Source organism: Phaethon lepturus, unplaced genomic scaffold, assembly GCF_000687285.1.
Source record: "Phaethon lepturus isolate BGI_N335 unplaced genomic scaffold, ASM68728v1 scaffold7478, whole genome shotgun sequence".
NCBI lineage: Eukaryota > Metazoa > Chordata > Aves > Phaethontiformes > Phaethontidae > Phaethon > Phaethon lepturus.
This window is the reverse complement of record NW_010559624.1, coordinates 5,031-21,171: the sequence shown is the minus strand read 5'-3', so window position 1 is coordinate 21,171 and position 16,141 is coordinate 5,031. Positions and strand designations below refer to the sequence as shown.

General features: G+C 39.3%; 1 protein-coding gene across 1 annotated transcript in view; it reads right to left on the bottom strand.

The window, feature by feature from the left end:
• Positions 1-15,877, bottom strand: part of LOC104625710 (polyphosphoinositide phosphatase-like) — a gene marked incomplete at its 3' end in the record, with an annotated part of 20,326 nt that extends 4,449 nt beyond the window's left edge. The window contains exons 1-7 of the mRNA XM_010293409.1: positions 15,834-15,877; positions 15,087-15,294; positions 9,443-9,541; positions 8,312-8,435; positions 4,585-4,741; positions 3,257-3,307; positions 1,605-1,753 (exon numbers count right to left, since the gene is read on the bottom strand). Coding sequence (XP_010291711.1) covers positions 1,605-1,753; positions 3,257-3,307; positions 4,585-4,741; positions 8,312-8,435; positions 9,443-9,541; positions 15,087-15,294; positions 15,834-15,877 — 832 coding nt within the window. The remainder of the gene's footprint in view (positions 1-1,604; positions 1,754-3,256; positions 3,308-4,584; positions 4,742-8,311; positions 8,436-9,442; positions 9,542-15,086; positions 15,295-15,833) is intronic.
• Positions 15,878-16,141: the final 264 nt, after the last annotated feature.

Genomic DNA, 16,141 nt, shown 5'->3' with positions numbered 1-16,141 from the left:
TATGTACAGGTTTCTGAATTGTTGGGGGGGGGGGGTGAGGCAGGGAAGGTGGAGATGTGGGAGGGGAAGTCTTTTGTTTAATACACTATTCAATTGTCTTCCAATTTTTCCACAGGATTTAGGGCATACTGTATACAGCATTACTTTTTACTTTTAAACTTTTTAAATGACAACATGATAGATGTTTACAACTATTTAACATAGTAAGTTCCACTATCAAAGATTATTAGTTACTTACCTAATATTCATTATCATTCTTTGAGTTGTAGTCAGCGTAGGTCTATTCTAGGGTGTCAAAAGTGAAAGGGTGCACAAGCTTGTCTTGCACAAATTTGGGTCAGGGGTTGTTTCGGGCATTTCTGTATTTAACTATGTGCACATCAGACCTTCAGAGTCCCCTCTGGAGGCACAGAAAGCAGGACCAATAAATTCCTTATTCAGTGCCTCAGAAGATTCATTTTGGGTTAGAAGGGACAAAACATGAGTCATGAAATTCACACTATCTCCTAGAACCAAAGTTATTTTAGGACAAGTATTATATTTTCTGTGCAACAGAGGTTACACAGCGGGTGACTACAAGTAAGAGTGGTAATGCAAGAGGCTGTTGAGCCTCTTTATAACCAATACAAGCACAGATGCAGATTCTATGTTGCATCTAAGTTGGCCTCCATACCAAGTTGATATGCTAAGCAAAATAGTAGCAGACTTCATCTGTTCTATTGTTTTGCTTACCAGTGATGTATTTAAAAGGCATGCTGTTCTATTAATACCTAAGAAGCTTAGTTGTATCTCCACAGCTGTTTGAGACCACTTTTACGGCAATGTACTTATTATGAATCAAAGGTAGCACTGTTATTTCTGATATTTCATGATTAAACAAGGAGAAAAGTGGTGTCACACGTACAATACCAACAAGTAAAAAAACTAAAATTTAATTTTTTGGCAAGCATTCAGATAATTAGTACAAATCACAGGGCAATAAAAGATAAAAAAAAAAATCAACTTCCACAGAATAAAATCCAATATTAAGAATTTTGGGGGACTTTTTTTTTTTTAAGGGCCAAGCAAGTGGGAAAATAGTTTTGTCTGTCTGGTCATTTCTACACTCTCATGAACATGTTAGATCCAAAGTGAAGGCTGTAGTTTTCAAATGAAATCAGTAATTTTTCTTAGACTTCCTGATAGAGCTTACTACATCAAGTTGAAACTAACTTCATACAATTCCTCTGTCATCGATATTTTCCAACATGAAACAAAAAAGATTTATTAGTACATAATCAGTTATTGCTTCCCACTCTTTGTGATTCACTCCTGAGTCTTACAAGTCAGTTGAAGAACCAGTTGCTGAAAAATGTCAGCATGCTCAATTATCTCCCTGAGCTGCAACGTAAATTAACAAAACAATGATTAATCACCCCTAGAAATTGCATTGTTCAAATTCAAATGTCTGTATTTTGCACTTTATGTAATCTTTTATTAACTCACAACTGTTATGACACTTCTGATCAACACAGAAGACCTGTGTTTCTCAAAAGTAAACTTAAGGAGAACACACTCTAAATGTACTCATGACCAACAACATTAAATGAGGCATATTGGCTTACCACTTCCACCCTGTGTTGAAAGTCCTTCATCCTCAAATATATCAAAACTCTCTTGTCGGGTCTGAGTTGTTTCATTTTTCAGTGTCTCAAGTGGCATTCTCAGGACAGTAAGATTATACTGAAGGGAGTGAGATAGATCATAGCTGTAACTGATAGACAGTTATTGTTTATTAATAATTGTAGAAGCACAGGATTTTTCTGAAAGCCCTTACTCTCTCTCTATCCATTAAAAAAAAAGACTCTTAACAGATTCTGATTCTATAATGGCAAATGGTACAAATGATACAAATTACCACAAGAAGCTTTACAAACATAGGAACTGTTTACACTACAATAGCCAAAATATCCATATACATAGACAACCTCATTTTTCTGAGATTTAAGTACTACTCTCTAACTAGTACCTGAACTCAAAACACCCAAAAATTTGGTCCACAAAAACTATGTGTCTTCAAATTTGTGATTGCAGCATAGATGCATCCTAAGACAGTGGCTGCTGAATAAGCAAAAGGTGGTTATTAGTTCCATAATAGTAACAAATTCTGTATCTTATGTCTTTTATACTGACAACACTACACTAATTGCTAAATTTTATAAGCCACTAGGATTCATCCCCTCCAGGAGAAACCAAGTTTATACAACACTTGAATCAGAAATACAGATATCCAAAGATTTTCCTAAGACGGCATCAATGATTACTGGCCCCCCAGTAAATTCTAAATATTCATTAATGATCTAAAAAAAAAAAAAATTTAAGCATTGGACATTTAGATTTATCACTCATGATAACAAACTCTAACCCATGTGTTCACCACATTTCCATAATAACAACCAGACATGCCTACCTATTAGGAAAAAAACCAAAAGTCTGTTACATGATCAGTTTGCATATAACAGACCCTTTAAACAGCATCCCAGTAAGAGACTTGTTCAGGCTATTCCTCTGTTTTCCTCTTAGACCAAATGTTTTCTTATACCTAACTTCTAATTCTGTTCAGGATTTATATGAAAACCGTGCAGAAAAATATGCTATGATTTCAGCCAAGAACAATTTAAATTAAGCTGATAAATGTGTTTATCAGAAAGCCTTCTAAGAACCTTCTCCTTTCCCCTCTATGCACCATCACAAAACTGTATACATTCATCATCTCCAAGCAGAAAAAAAACCCCAGAAACTGTATAATGTTAGGGCTGGGAGACAAGGCATGGAATTAAAATGCAGGTTTTATACTGTGAAAAAGCCTTTCCATGCAAAACCACAAAACAGACAGGAAACCTCAATAGGTTTTGCCTTCAGATACAGTTGTGACAAAAAGCCTTTATTTTCCAAGAGGGAGTATGTTCTAGACTGATATACCTTTTGATACTTGCCAAAGGGTTTTTGGTTTGGTTTTGATGTGGCGTTTTTTAAGTCTTAAAGTGTTCTAACTACTATTGCCAGGCTTATCACATTTTCCCCATTTTTCTGCTGTCCCAAAAATCTCATGTGTAATAGTAGCTGGAACACAGAAACTTGTCTCAGGCATGGCATTTATGAAGCAGTAAGCAAGAGAACTGGTAATGCCCAGTAGGACCTATGAAAGATGTACCCTGCGCAGGGCGTATCTTCAAATGAGGACAATTTTTTAAAGGAATTAGTAACAAATACTTACCTAAAATAGAAGTTGCTAGAAAGGTCCACATTTTGAAAGATTCTCAGATACCTAGCAAAATAATTCCAGTTAAAAGGAATTTTAAGCAGACAAGAAGTCATTCAGAGGATCTCAGAAATTAAACTACATATAAATATTAACTCTTGCTGTAAGTTCTCTAGCTACCTCACTGTAGTTGTTTTGACAGGTAATTCCACTAGAATGTCAGCATCTGGATTAAATAAATGAAATAGCCTTTTTTTAATCCAGTGTCTACTCATGTACATACTCCATTTCTTTAGGCAGCTGTAGATACAGTTGCAGTTCTATTTTCTGCATACGTGGGTCAAATTCTCTAGGACTTACACAAGTAAATCCCAACAGTACTATACAAGAAGTAAGTATTTTCACAGTTATTCTCAAATAAATGAGAAAGAAAAAAAAAAACTACTTCAACATGTCATACACTTGCAAATTCTCAGAAGAAACGATAACACTGTCTATGAAAGATAAAATTGTTAACACCATAAATATATAGGTCAGATAATACAGTCTGCTGCATTCTAAGAGGGGAGACTGAGGTTTACAATCAGTCATATCTTAAAGTGAAAACTTTTTAAAGTTACCATTGGCTTGATTTATTACCTGACATCAGTTTATCATAACCCATCACAACTTTTAGACTAGTCACACTTAGTACAGACTGAAAAGCAGTTTATTGATATCATTTGCCTGATAAAAAAACCACCAGGATGTACTTGTACATGTCATACAAGACTTCCTGCTGCTCAAAGGCCCAAACCCCTTTCTTTAGAAAGAACTTACAGAAAGGAAAAAAGCAGCTAAACTTACCAGTGGGCCAGTTTATCACCCTTTACAACACCAACATTCACAAGATTCTGACAGCACAGAATCCCTAAATAATTTGCTCAGCACTTCTTGAAGGGTACAAAATATCTCTTCAGGTGACATTAACATGATGCTAGAACTACTAACAAAAGAACAATACCCCAAACAATATAAACCAGTATTAGCATTACTTTGACCTTGTAAGAACAATGTTTATTGGATGTTTCGTGGTGCACGTTTGCTAGGATGTAGCTTTGACATGTAAGTGACATGGAGATGCCGACAAAAAGCTCTGAAAAACTGTAACTGTTGTATTTACCCTCCAGGTTAGAGGCCACAGAACTTGTGGCCCACTCTCCATTCTTCCACGCTAATTTACCAACTAAAATAAAATGGCTTGAATGACATTAATAGAAGGAATTCTATGGCTGAAATTTCTAGTTGCAGCTCACCGTTGCTTAGAAAATACTCAAAAAGTACTGTTTACCACCATTATTTACCTGGCTTCATCAGGATGAGTGACTCTTACAGAGTCATTTGGAATGTAGATCATATTCGTATCTTCTATTTTATATATTGCATGACCTCCAATATCTGCCATTTTTCTTCTTTTTGTTATTAACACAATGTAGTAGCCTTCTAAAAACCTGACAAAACCTGTTAAAACAGCATTACAATGCCATTAGTTGGATGTTTGCATTGATTTGATCAAACACACTTAGCAAAACAATATCAGAATTGTTTCAAGACTCCACAGAATTTTTGTTTCTTCTTAATGTTATATGTATAATGTGCATATATATGCATATACAAAAATATACATATACATAGACACAGACTCTAACAATTCACCCCCAATAAGTGCTAATCAATGAAGTACATAGTTCTTACTTTTTTCACTTCCACTGTGCATATTTTTAATATTAGGTAGTAGAGTTAAGACATTGAAAATTCAGAGTAAGTTGCTGTCTACTTAAAATACTTGTATTTGCTTTTTATAGGACTCTCACTGTTCAGAGCGAGGCATACCCTAATTACTTCAGATACCAAAACGTTAATTTTCCAGGGCAAGGAGGAATCCCAATCTCCAATTCACTTTTATATATTGTCTACTGGGGAGGGACACAGAACAGCAAAAGGAGCTGAGGGTACTACAACACCTTTGTGCTCTCTCTCATTAACAGCAGGGAATTAAATTTCCTGTCTACAGCAGCATCTCCCCCAAATTAGCATTCAGAACATCAGGGGTAATTCTTTCTTTCTATTTTCTCTCTCAGATACCAAACCTTGACCCTGCTGAAGTCCAGAGGGCTAAGGAGGTAGCGCAGGAAGTGTCTGGCTTTACTGCCTATTAAAGAAGGCTCCTGAAGCCTCCACCCTCATTCCCCAATGTTACAGGGCATAGCCATGCTTTTTCACTGAGTTGCTTCTTTGGATGTCTCTATTACATATAATTAGGAAAAAGCATTACAAACCTTTAAATACAATACAAATGCATAAATGCAAATTAAAAATAGAAATATGTAACCACCCCAAACCCAAATTTGTTTCTAATACAGTATAGGTAGTGACACAGCAGTACTAAGTTTTAATAACTAGTAAATTACATGAATTAGCTCTTGGAGGTAGCTGCTTTGATGGGTGGCTACTAGCAAAGAGCCCAAAACTCAGTCACTGCTGCACTGTGAACAAATATATAATTGAGGCGGGGGGGAAAACCCCTCACAGTTCACATTGTTACTTGTATTTATATTCAGTTCTTTTAGGTTTGCATTATAAATTAAAGAAGGATGAGCAAAGCACACATTTTCCTCCCTGTCACTGCTGGAGGCTGCAATGTGATCGAATGAACTGCAATTCTTTTCTTCTGCCTTATTAGCCCCCCTTGGAAAAATGCTCTCACCTGCACAAGTAAAGGAGACCCTGCTGACAATAAGAAACAGAGTCTTCAATTGGAAGCAGCCACGCTATTGAATTTCAGTTGTTAAATAGCAGTCAAAGGTCTTCCTGTATCCTCTAAGTACTGGAATCACTTACATGAACAGCCTTTAAATTTCACCAAATGTTATACCAAAGTCTGATAAGGAACCCAGCCTTTCCCCTTGGCCTGGTTCCCTTCATTTAAAAGTGATTTCTACTTTTAAACACTATACAGTGAACCAGAACTTAGCCTATCAGCACTCCCATTCCAAGCACACTGAATGTACTGTCTCTGGTTAATGAAATAACCAGAGAACAGAACAAAGCTGTCCTTTCCAATCCTACAAAAAAATAGCCCTGTCCTCCTGACCTGAGTCAGGAGGCAGAAATAAAGGACCAGTTGCATTCCCTCAGATTACATGTTTATACAGATATGATTAGATAGCATCAAGATAGAAGATGTCTAAAGCATATAAAGTGCAAGATAATCTGAAGATCACTAAGACAGCATGTTGCTTCTAAAAAAATAATCTAGAAATCACAGAATGGTAGGGGTTGGAAGGGATCTCTGAAGATCATCTGGTCCAGCCCACCTGCCAAGGCAGGATCACCCAGGGCAGGTCGCACAGGAATGCGGCCAGTCAGGTTTTGAAGGTCTCCAGAGAAGGAGATTCCACAACCTCTCTGGGCAGCCTGTTCCAGTGCTCCATCACCCCCACAGTAAAGAAGTTTTTCCTCATGTTGAGGTGAAACTGCCTGTGCTGCAGTTTGTGCCCCTTGCCTCTTTGTCCTATCACTGGGCACTACTGCAAAGAGACTGGCTCCATCCTCCTGACAGCCACCCTTCAGGTGTTTATAGATGTTTATAAGGTCCCCCCTCAGCCTTCTCTTCTCCAGACTAAACAGCCCCAGGTCTCTCAGCCTTTCCTTGTATGAGAGATGTTCCAGGCCCTTAATCATACTTGTAAACCTCTGTTGGACTCTCTCCAAAAGTTCCCTGTCTCTCTTGAACTGGGGACCCCAGAACTGGACACAATACTCCAGATGAGGCCTCACCAGAAAATAGAAATAGTACACCTTATCTGACAACCAATGCATTTGTCCAGCTACAGAATAGAAACTCTCCTATTATGAAGAGTATATATAAACAAACATACAATTAGGATGCAAAATTTTCATTGAACACAACCTCCTTCCATCTGAATTTATTTTCACGTATTTACATATCAAGCACTTACGGCTTGTGCAAAAAGCGTCAACACTGCAAGACTGTTAGAAGCTTCTTTAGGTTTACCTGTATTATTAATACTCTTAAATTAGTAAGGAACGTAAACCTCATCTAAGAAATTTCTGAAAAGTGTATCCATTGATAAGTTCCAAAACTCTTCATGGACAAAAAGAATATAGAAGAAAGTTTGCTAAATCTGCCACTTAGATTAGAATACTACTAATATTTTCTTATATTTTGGTGGTTATGCAAAATTCAGGAGCATCTTTTAAAGTAATTGCATTCTCTACCTCTGCAGCTTTAGATTTAGATGTTCAGGTGTATATTGATTCAAATAAAGCACAAAGTATTCTTGGGGGCTGTCAGAGCACACATTAACATTTACATTGGAGACATGACCCATCAACGTATCAACCTCAGCATCTGACAATAGGGAGGAAAGCTGTGACTTTCAGATGAAGTTAGAAGCTATTAAATCCTTGAAGCAATTCTCTAGGATTATGGCAGCTAATCAGCATTTAAAAATTAGTTGACATTCTAGTCAGTTACACTTGTTCAAACATGAAAAAGAAATACTTAAATACATCACTGCAAAAAAGTTTGCCAACAAGAAAATCAAGTCATCTTTCTGAATAGTGTGTGATGAAGAAATGCAACCTAATAAAGGATGTCAACTTTTGTTTTCTTTTTTAAAAAAGCATTCTGTGAGCTCTGGAATTCAGGAGGCCAGGTTCCATGTGATTTTTATCCTATAATCAGTTGAGTTTGGTGAGATCTTCAACCAAGTTTCTTTCGTTATAGTTTGGCTTTTTTTTTTTGGCTAACTTTGGTTATAAGTTTGGTTATTTTCTAGATCTGTCCCTTAGTAACACAGAAGAGTCTAGTTACAGCACAACTCTTACCCTTGTCCTGGCCACCTGTTTTCACAAAATACATAGAAACTTATTTGAGAATGACATTTCTCAATCCTCTTCAGTTTAAAAAAAAAAAAATCAAGGGGAGACAGAAAGATATGCAGTGTGACACAGCAAGCCTCACCTCCTTAAGAAATAAAAGATTTTATAAACACAAATACTTACCGACTACACCAAAAGCAGAGACAGCTCGAGATAACCCAGAAGAGCCCTTCTGCCCAATCTTTGTTCTGTTTCCCAGGTCTAAACGTCCAAGAAGTTCCCTCACCTCTTGTTGCGTATACACATGCTTTAAAATAAAAAGTCACTTAAGTTACTGCTTAGTTAAATGTTATTTCATGTCAGCGAACAGTAGAATTTACTTCATACACTAAACGTCTGCTCTACATCCTCTGTCTCCTGCTTTAGTCCTACCAACAAGTAAGAAACGCACAAAACACACCATTCACTGCAATAGAAATAGCAATGGTCGCATGTGAATTCAAACATTTTAAAATCTTAACACTTAAGATTTAGAACCATAAACTTCCTGGAAAGGAATCAAGTCGTACTCTATTGCATACATTAAAACTCTTGCTGCCGCTGTTACTGTGCAATATATCAGAAATACTAAAAATTTGGCTAGGTAGTAATTACTTTGCATTTAGAGCAGCACAGCTGAACATAAAAAAAACATTTGGAGTATATACATAATAAATTGAAAAACTTGGGAAAAGTGAACATGCTGTTTGGAGATTTTGTGGCCACTTCCATATTTTAACTAGTCATTATCATGCTAATACTGCATGCATCCGACACACAAGGAGAGGCTGAGAGAGTTGGGATTGATCAGCCTGAAGAAGAGAAAGCTCAGAGGGGATTTTATCAATGTGTAACACCTGGTAGAGGGGAATAAAGAAGTCTGAGGCAGACTTTTCTCAGTGGTATCCAGTAAAAGGCCAAGAGGTAGTGGGCACAAATTGAAATACAGGAAATTCCATTTGAACATAAGAAAAAGCTTTACCACCATTGAGGATGGTTGAACACTGGAACAGGTTACCCAGAGACGTGGCATCTCCATCCATATCCAAAACGCAACTAGACATGGCCCTGAGCAACCTGATCTAGTTGGCATTGCTCTGAGCACGGGCATAGGACTAGACAGCCTCCAGAGACCCCCTCCAACCTCAACTGTTATATGAATCTTTGATTCTGTAACATAACTTTGTTGAAACAGATTAAATGCGTAATATTTAATTTCAGCTCAATTTGGTATTATTTGGAATAACTGAAAAAGCCCTAACTAGAGGCTCTCACCTTATCATCAATTATAACCAAGTCCTTTGGTTCAGTGCGATCTATTTTCAAAACACGGTATTTGGTTTCTGCAGGATTACTTCCAACAAGAAAATACCGCTACATTTAAAAAAAGAAAATAAGATTATTATACAAGATAAAGCGACCAAAGCCCATTGTAACATAAGATATCAACAATACCATTTATATAGTTTCCAGATTAGATCCATTTCACTTAACATCAAATATGTAATATTCCATCTGGACTGTGGATAAACAGTTTTAGACATCAGTACCTTAAGTAGGTACATGTTGTACTCAACCTTTACAACTTAAAAGACCTCATTCTCTCCACTGTACAAGGAGAAAAAAAAAATTGACGAAAGATGAAAACCTGTTTAGAGAGGAAAAAATGCAACTTACACAAGGCACTGTCCAATTTGCCCTGCCCCAGTCCTTACTATCTTCCCATTTGCTTTGTAAAATTTTGCAGAAGCTTATACACACTTTTGCAGAAGCTTTTATATGATCTAAAATGACTGTTACTATATTGTAGTCCATTGCTATTTCTGCCAACTAGTCTTTCCTAGTCCACACTAAACACAGAAAAATTTTAAGTACTTAAGTACTGCAAGTTTTCTTCATTTTTTATTTGTATTTGCTATGACAAACTTCTCACCAATGCTCTTCCACAACATTCAAGTTTAATTTGACCAGCCATGCTGGTTAAAAATATAACTTTTTTAAAAAAGGACTACCTTTATTTCTCATTGAAATATGAAAGACCACAGATAAACACATAATGTGTCCATTTCTCATTTAAGGGAATCAAACTATAAATTATTTTTTACATTTAGCGGAATTAACAGTAAGCACAGGTTGCAGAATTGACTTGCTATAAGCAGCTCTCATTTTACTAATTCATTTAAGCAGTGTGGTGCTACCACACAGCAAGGTGTAACTCATTAATATGGCTCAGCCTAGTAGGAAAGCATGGCAAATTCATGTGGATCTATGCAGCCAGCTCTTATCTTTAAAAGTCACACGGATTTATGGTGTGGGAGAGGAAATCAATAACAACATTTACACAAAACTCAGAATTTTATCATTTATACCAATTAGATGTTAAGAAACATCTTTAATGGCAAAATATTTACAGTAAAAGAAGAACTTAAAGCCCTCTTCAGCTTCCTTGGAATCACAAAAACATCTAGACAGTCAGTACGCTCTAAAGAAGAAAATAAAATACTTCAAGAGCTATAAAAGGCAACACCACCAACTCCTGGCTCCACTTTGTGCACCGGCATTACAGTGCTTACGGAGTGGCAAGTTTTGCTGTTTACTCCTCAATGATAGTAAAGGCGGCCCTTCAAATCATACACCATCACAGCACTCCCTCACTGAAGCCTGAGGTAGCACGTGGGCACAGGAAACTGTTTCCTACTGGTTTGCTTTAGCAGCAATGTGCTGCTGTGCACAGCCCAAGCTCCCCAGTCTGCCTCCCTCAGAGCAGCCTCCGCAGGAGATGCGTTAGGGCCAAGATCTGTGCTCCCCAGGAGGGAAATCATAACGACAGGGAGCATGTTGGAGCCCTGATTGCGTGGCACTGAATGGCACACACGTGGAGGATGGAACAATTCTGCTCAAATCACCCACCAGCAAGAAATATCAAACCACCAAGACAGTCACTTCCTTAGATCTACCACCTTTCTGTTCATGCGGTAGAAAGTGAATGGGCAGAGGGGAACATCATATTGATTTGTAATAGACAGATTATAAGTTAGTTTTGCTTTTTAGGACTGCTACTTCTCTATTTGTAGAAAATTCTTAATTAAAGCTCAACAATTTTAAGTAGTCCATAATACTGCAATACAGCTCAGTGATCTCCCACCATGTCCAGCTCACTAAATTAATGTAATTTCTTACCAAAGCAACACCTATGGTTACCAACCAATCATCCTGAATTGTACTGAGTTTGCATGGCAAGGTTTTGGTAGTGGTGGGGCTGCAGGAGTGGCTAGAAGCTTCCCCTATGTCCAGCAGAGCCAATGCCAGCCAGCTCCAAGATGGACCCGCCACTGGCCAAGGCTGAGCCCATCACCAACAGTGGTAGCTGGAACAGTATAGTTAAGAGGGGGGAAAAAAAAACCTGAGCAATTGCAGCTGGAGAGAGGAGTGAGAATACGTGAGAGCAACAACTGCGCAGACACCAAGGTCAGTGCAGAAGGAAGGGCAGGAGGTGCTCCAGGCGCTGGAGCAGAGATTCCCCTGCAGCCCCTGGTGAAGACCACGGTTAGGCAGGCTGTGCCCCTGCAGCCCATGGAGCTCCACGCTGGAGCAGATCTCCACCTGCAGCCCAGGGAACACCCACACCAGAGCAGGTGGATGCCCGAAGGAGGCTGTGACCCCCTGGGAAGCCCATACTGGAGCAGGCTCCTGGCAGGACTTGTGGCCCCGCAGGAGACCCAGGCTGGAGCAGCCTGTTCCTGAAGGACGGCACCCCGTGGAAGGGACCCAGGCTGGAGCAGTTCATGAAGAACTGCAGCCCGTGGGAAGGACTCACGTTCGAGAAGTTTGTGGAGGATTGTCTCCTGTGGGAGGGACCCCATGCTGGAGCAGGGGAAGAGTGTGAGGAGTCCTCCCCCTGAGAAGGAAGGAGCGGCAGAGACAACGTGTGATGAACTAACCACAACCCCCATTCCCCGTCCCCCTGTGCTGCTGGGGCAGGGAAGAGGTAGAGAAAATTGGGAGTGAAGTTGAGACCAGGAAGAAGGGAAGGGTGTGGGGAAGGTGTTTTAAGATTTGGTTTTAGTTCTCATCACCCCACTCTGATTTGATTGGTAATAAATTAATTTTCTCCGAGTCAAGTCTGTTTTGCCCATGACGGTAATTGGTAAGTGATCTCTCCCTTATCTCTTATCTCAACCCACAAGCCTTTCATCACACTTTTTCTCCCCGGTCCAGCTGAGAAGGGCAGTGATAGTGTGGCTTTGGTGGGCACCTGGTGTCCAGCCAGGGTCAACCCACCACATGAATAAAAATAGAACAGTACAACTTTAAGATGCTTGTCCAAAGACCACGTTTAAAATTGGAACATGGCACATGACACACAGGAAGAGAAAGAGAGAGAGAGCTATTGCTAAGGAAGTTCAGTTGGGTACTTTTCTATTTTAATAAATTGATAAAACATAAGGAAGCGCTAGCTATGAGGAATGCATCACTCACATCAGCTTGGCAGCTGCTACAGCAAGCTATGCACAGCTACAGTGCCAGCTTTAAGTGCTGCTGCTGCAGAAGTAATTGTATCTGCAGACTACGGTAGCAACCACCATAATGAATGGTACTTAACAAGCGCTCTTTGAAGTCCGTTAAGAACTAATTTAAGGGTTTTGGTTTAATTTAGAAAGGTAGGCTGTGTAATGTATTAAGGAAGGTCAGCTGAGAACAGCATCAAAACCCAGCATCAATGGACTTAAAGAAGCCACCTTCTAAGAAAGCCAGGCAATGGGAAATCTCAATTTAGCAAATGGGACTCTTACCTGCTGCATGTTAGAGGATATGTGTGAAAGCAATAAAAAAATGAAACATCTGCAAAAACTTTTGAATTTGGCCTAGTCCTCAAAACTAGGAACCCAAAATTAGACTTCTGTTTGGGAAGTTTTCAGGACTGGCTAACAATCAACAACCCCAGAATTACTCAAAAAATGGCATGGTATGCCAGCTCATGTTCAACCTTGAAGGTCTGAAATGAAAACAAAGGTTATATGAAAACTAACAATGCAAAAATTAAACAAAAAAGACATTTCAGCATTAGCTGCTTCTGCTACCTAATTTATATGATATAATTAATCTAATTAGTAAGTCTGTCTTACTGGATGATATAGAGCCCAAATTAAAACCATACCAGTGACATGTACCACAATTAAATTTGCCATCACATTAATACTAAGAAAGAATAAACAAAAATAACAAATCAATACAACACTGAGCATGTATCAAACAAATTAATTTCTGAGGTTGTAATATAATTGTAAAATTCAAAGCTAAATACACTGTACTGTTTATAACTACTTTGATTAACAAAAATCATTACAGTAAAAGAAATGAGAATCCACAGGTAAGACAGATAAACTTTTGGGGGAGTTTCTATCTTTATTCTCTTATTCCATTTGTTACTAAGTTGAACTGAATAGATTGAAGCATTTTCCAAACGTCTCAAGCAATTCCATTCCACAGCAAAGCCACTGCATTTAGAAAAATGGACAACCCTGACCAACAAAGTACTTTCTCAACAGAACAGTACACCAGCAGAAACTGCACAGACTTCCTCATACTACTCTGCCAAAGCCCTTCAACCATGACTTGAGATGAAATATGCTGTCTCCAGGCATAGTCCACCCTTGGCCTTACTGAAACTTGTTAACAAGTGCACTTCACCAACCATGGCAGCGCACCATGCAGGTACTTGCCTATGAGATCTGGACTGAAGTTTAATTTATTGCACAATTATCACTAAGCAACTACAAGACAGGAACAATCATGAGTCACTTCTACCTGGGATTGAGTCTTACCAAAGCAATCTAATTGAAAGGCTTTACACCCTCTTTTATCAATCTTTTGATTCAGCCAAACCAATAAAATAGCTTCTTCTGAAAGGAGTCTAAACAAAATTAAAAACTTCTTACTGCAAATTGTTGTTTATAATGGCAAGATAATAGTTCTGAAATCAAACATTCTACCCACAATTTTTTTTTTTCTTTAAGAAGATTACTTCTTAGAACTCCTGGTCTAAAATATGATTTGCCTCTTTGTATAGACTAATTATCATTAAGAAATGTTAGCACTGTAAAGAACTTATTTCACTCCAGTTAAAAAGCAACACACAGCTTAATGAGCAGGAAAAGTGAAAATATACTAAAAGGTACTTGAAAAATATGGCAGTGCACTAATACAGCCAATGTTTAAACCTGCAAATAGCATAAAGAAAACATTTAAAAACTTACACAAAATGCTTGCAAAAAAATACCTGTTGAGCCCATGGATGTGTCTAAAAGAACACAAGCCCTAAGGAAGCCTGGTGGGTGACCTTGGCCAGCTGCCAGACACCACCCCCCCCACCCCCCGCGGGGCACTCTTGATCCCCATCCTCAACAGGATGGGCAGAGAAAATAAGATGGATAAGGGGATGGGTCGAGGTAAGGACAGGGAGATCGACTACCATTTACTGTCACAGGCAAAACAGATGACTTGGGGAAAAGGAATGTAATTTATTGAAAACAGGTTCTGGTAGCAAGAAACAAAAACAAATTAAAACAATAGCTTTCCCCATCCTTCTTTCTTCCCAAGCACAGCTTCACTCCTTCACTCCCAACTCCTCTACCTTCTCCCTGCTCTGAGCAGTGCAGGGGAGTGGGAAATGGGGGAGTTGTGGTCAGTTCATAACAGTTCCTCTTCGCTGCTCACTCCACCTCACATTTTTCACTGCTCCAGCGTGGGTCCTCTCCACAGGCTGCAGCTCCTTCAGGAAATATACCCTCGCTCCAATGCAGTCCTCCCCAGGGGCTGCAGGGGCTTTCTGTTCTGGTGCCTTGGAACACCTCCTCCATCACTGACCTTGGTGTCTACAGGGCTGTTTCTCTCACAATTTTCCTCACTCCTCTCTCACAGCTGCCACAGAGCATTTTTTACTCTCTCTCAAATACATCATCACACAGGCGCCACCATCTTGGCTGCTAAGCTCAACTGTGCCCTGCGGTGGGTTGGCTGGAGCCGGCTGGAACCGGCCACATCTGGCACAGGGCAGCCGAGGGCTCTCCTCACAGAGGAGGCCTCTCCTCACAGAGGCCGCCCTGCAGCCCCCAGCCCCTGGGCAGCTGCACAGGATACAGGAAGGTATTTACGTGCTAGTCACACTTTCTGTCAGACTAAAGCGGCACACTGGGTTGCCAGATGAGAAACCTTCAAGTGAACACTGACTTTGGATCCGCGCACTATTATCTTTCTACTTTAATTTATGCTTAACTAGGCAGTGCAATGGTAACTGTCACCCGCCATCAAACCTCCACCCTCCTTCACAAGAAGCATAAAATCATGCAAGAAAAAGCCTCTTCCTCAAATTTTTGTAGTAGTTTTAATATGTACGGAACTTGATCGTAGATCAGAAATCTTCAAGGCATAAGCAAGATATTAAATAGGGTTTAAAAAAGTATAGGTTCAGCCTTTTTTCTCCACTACACCAAAGAAGGGGGGAAAAATAATTATGACACCTAGATGTAAGGTACAGCAAGAACTCTACTATGTCCTTTCTTTGTATAGATCCTACAGCAATTCAGGGAGTATCTATCTCTCACCTCTCATAGAAACCGGCAGAATGACATGAAGAAAGGAAGAGATAAGGGGCAAAAAGAGGTACCTGACAATAGTAAAAATGCAGTTGGCATGCCGTCTGCTTCCCATGATCGGTTGAAATTCTTCAAAAGAAGCTCTTTCAAGATGAGAAGTTTTAAGAACGCACCCTGCCAAGCACCACTCTCGGGGCACGTAGGAATGGTTACCTACCCTGCATCCTACAGCCACTGCGTTCGGTTTTTCCCTGTTGTCCCAGAACAACCACAGCTTTTTTGTCCCAAACAGGACTTCGCTCTTGCTGCTCCAATGAGGGATTCCTCAAGATTCTCCCTTCCAATTTCAAGTTAAATTTATTAATCATCAATCTATATA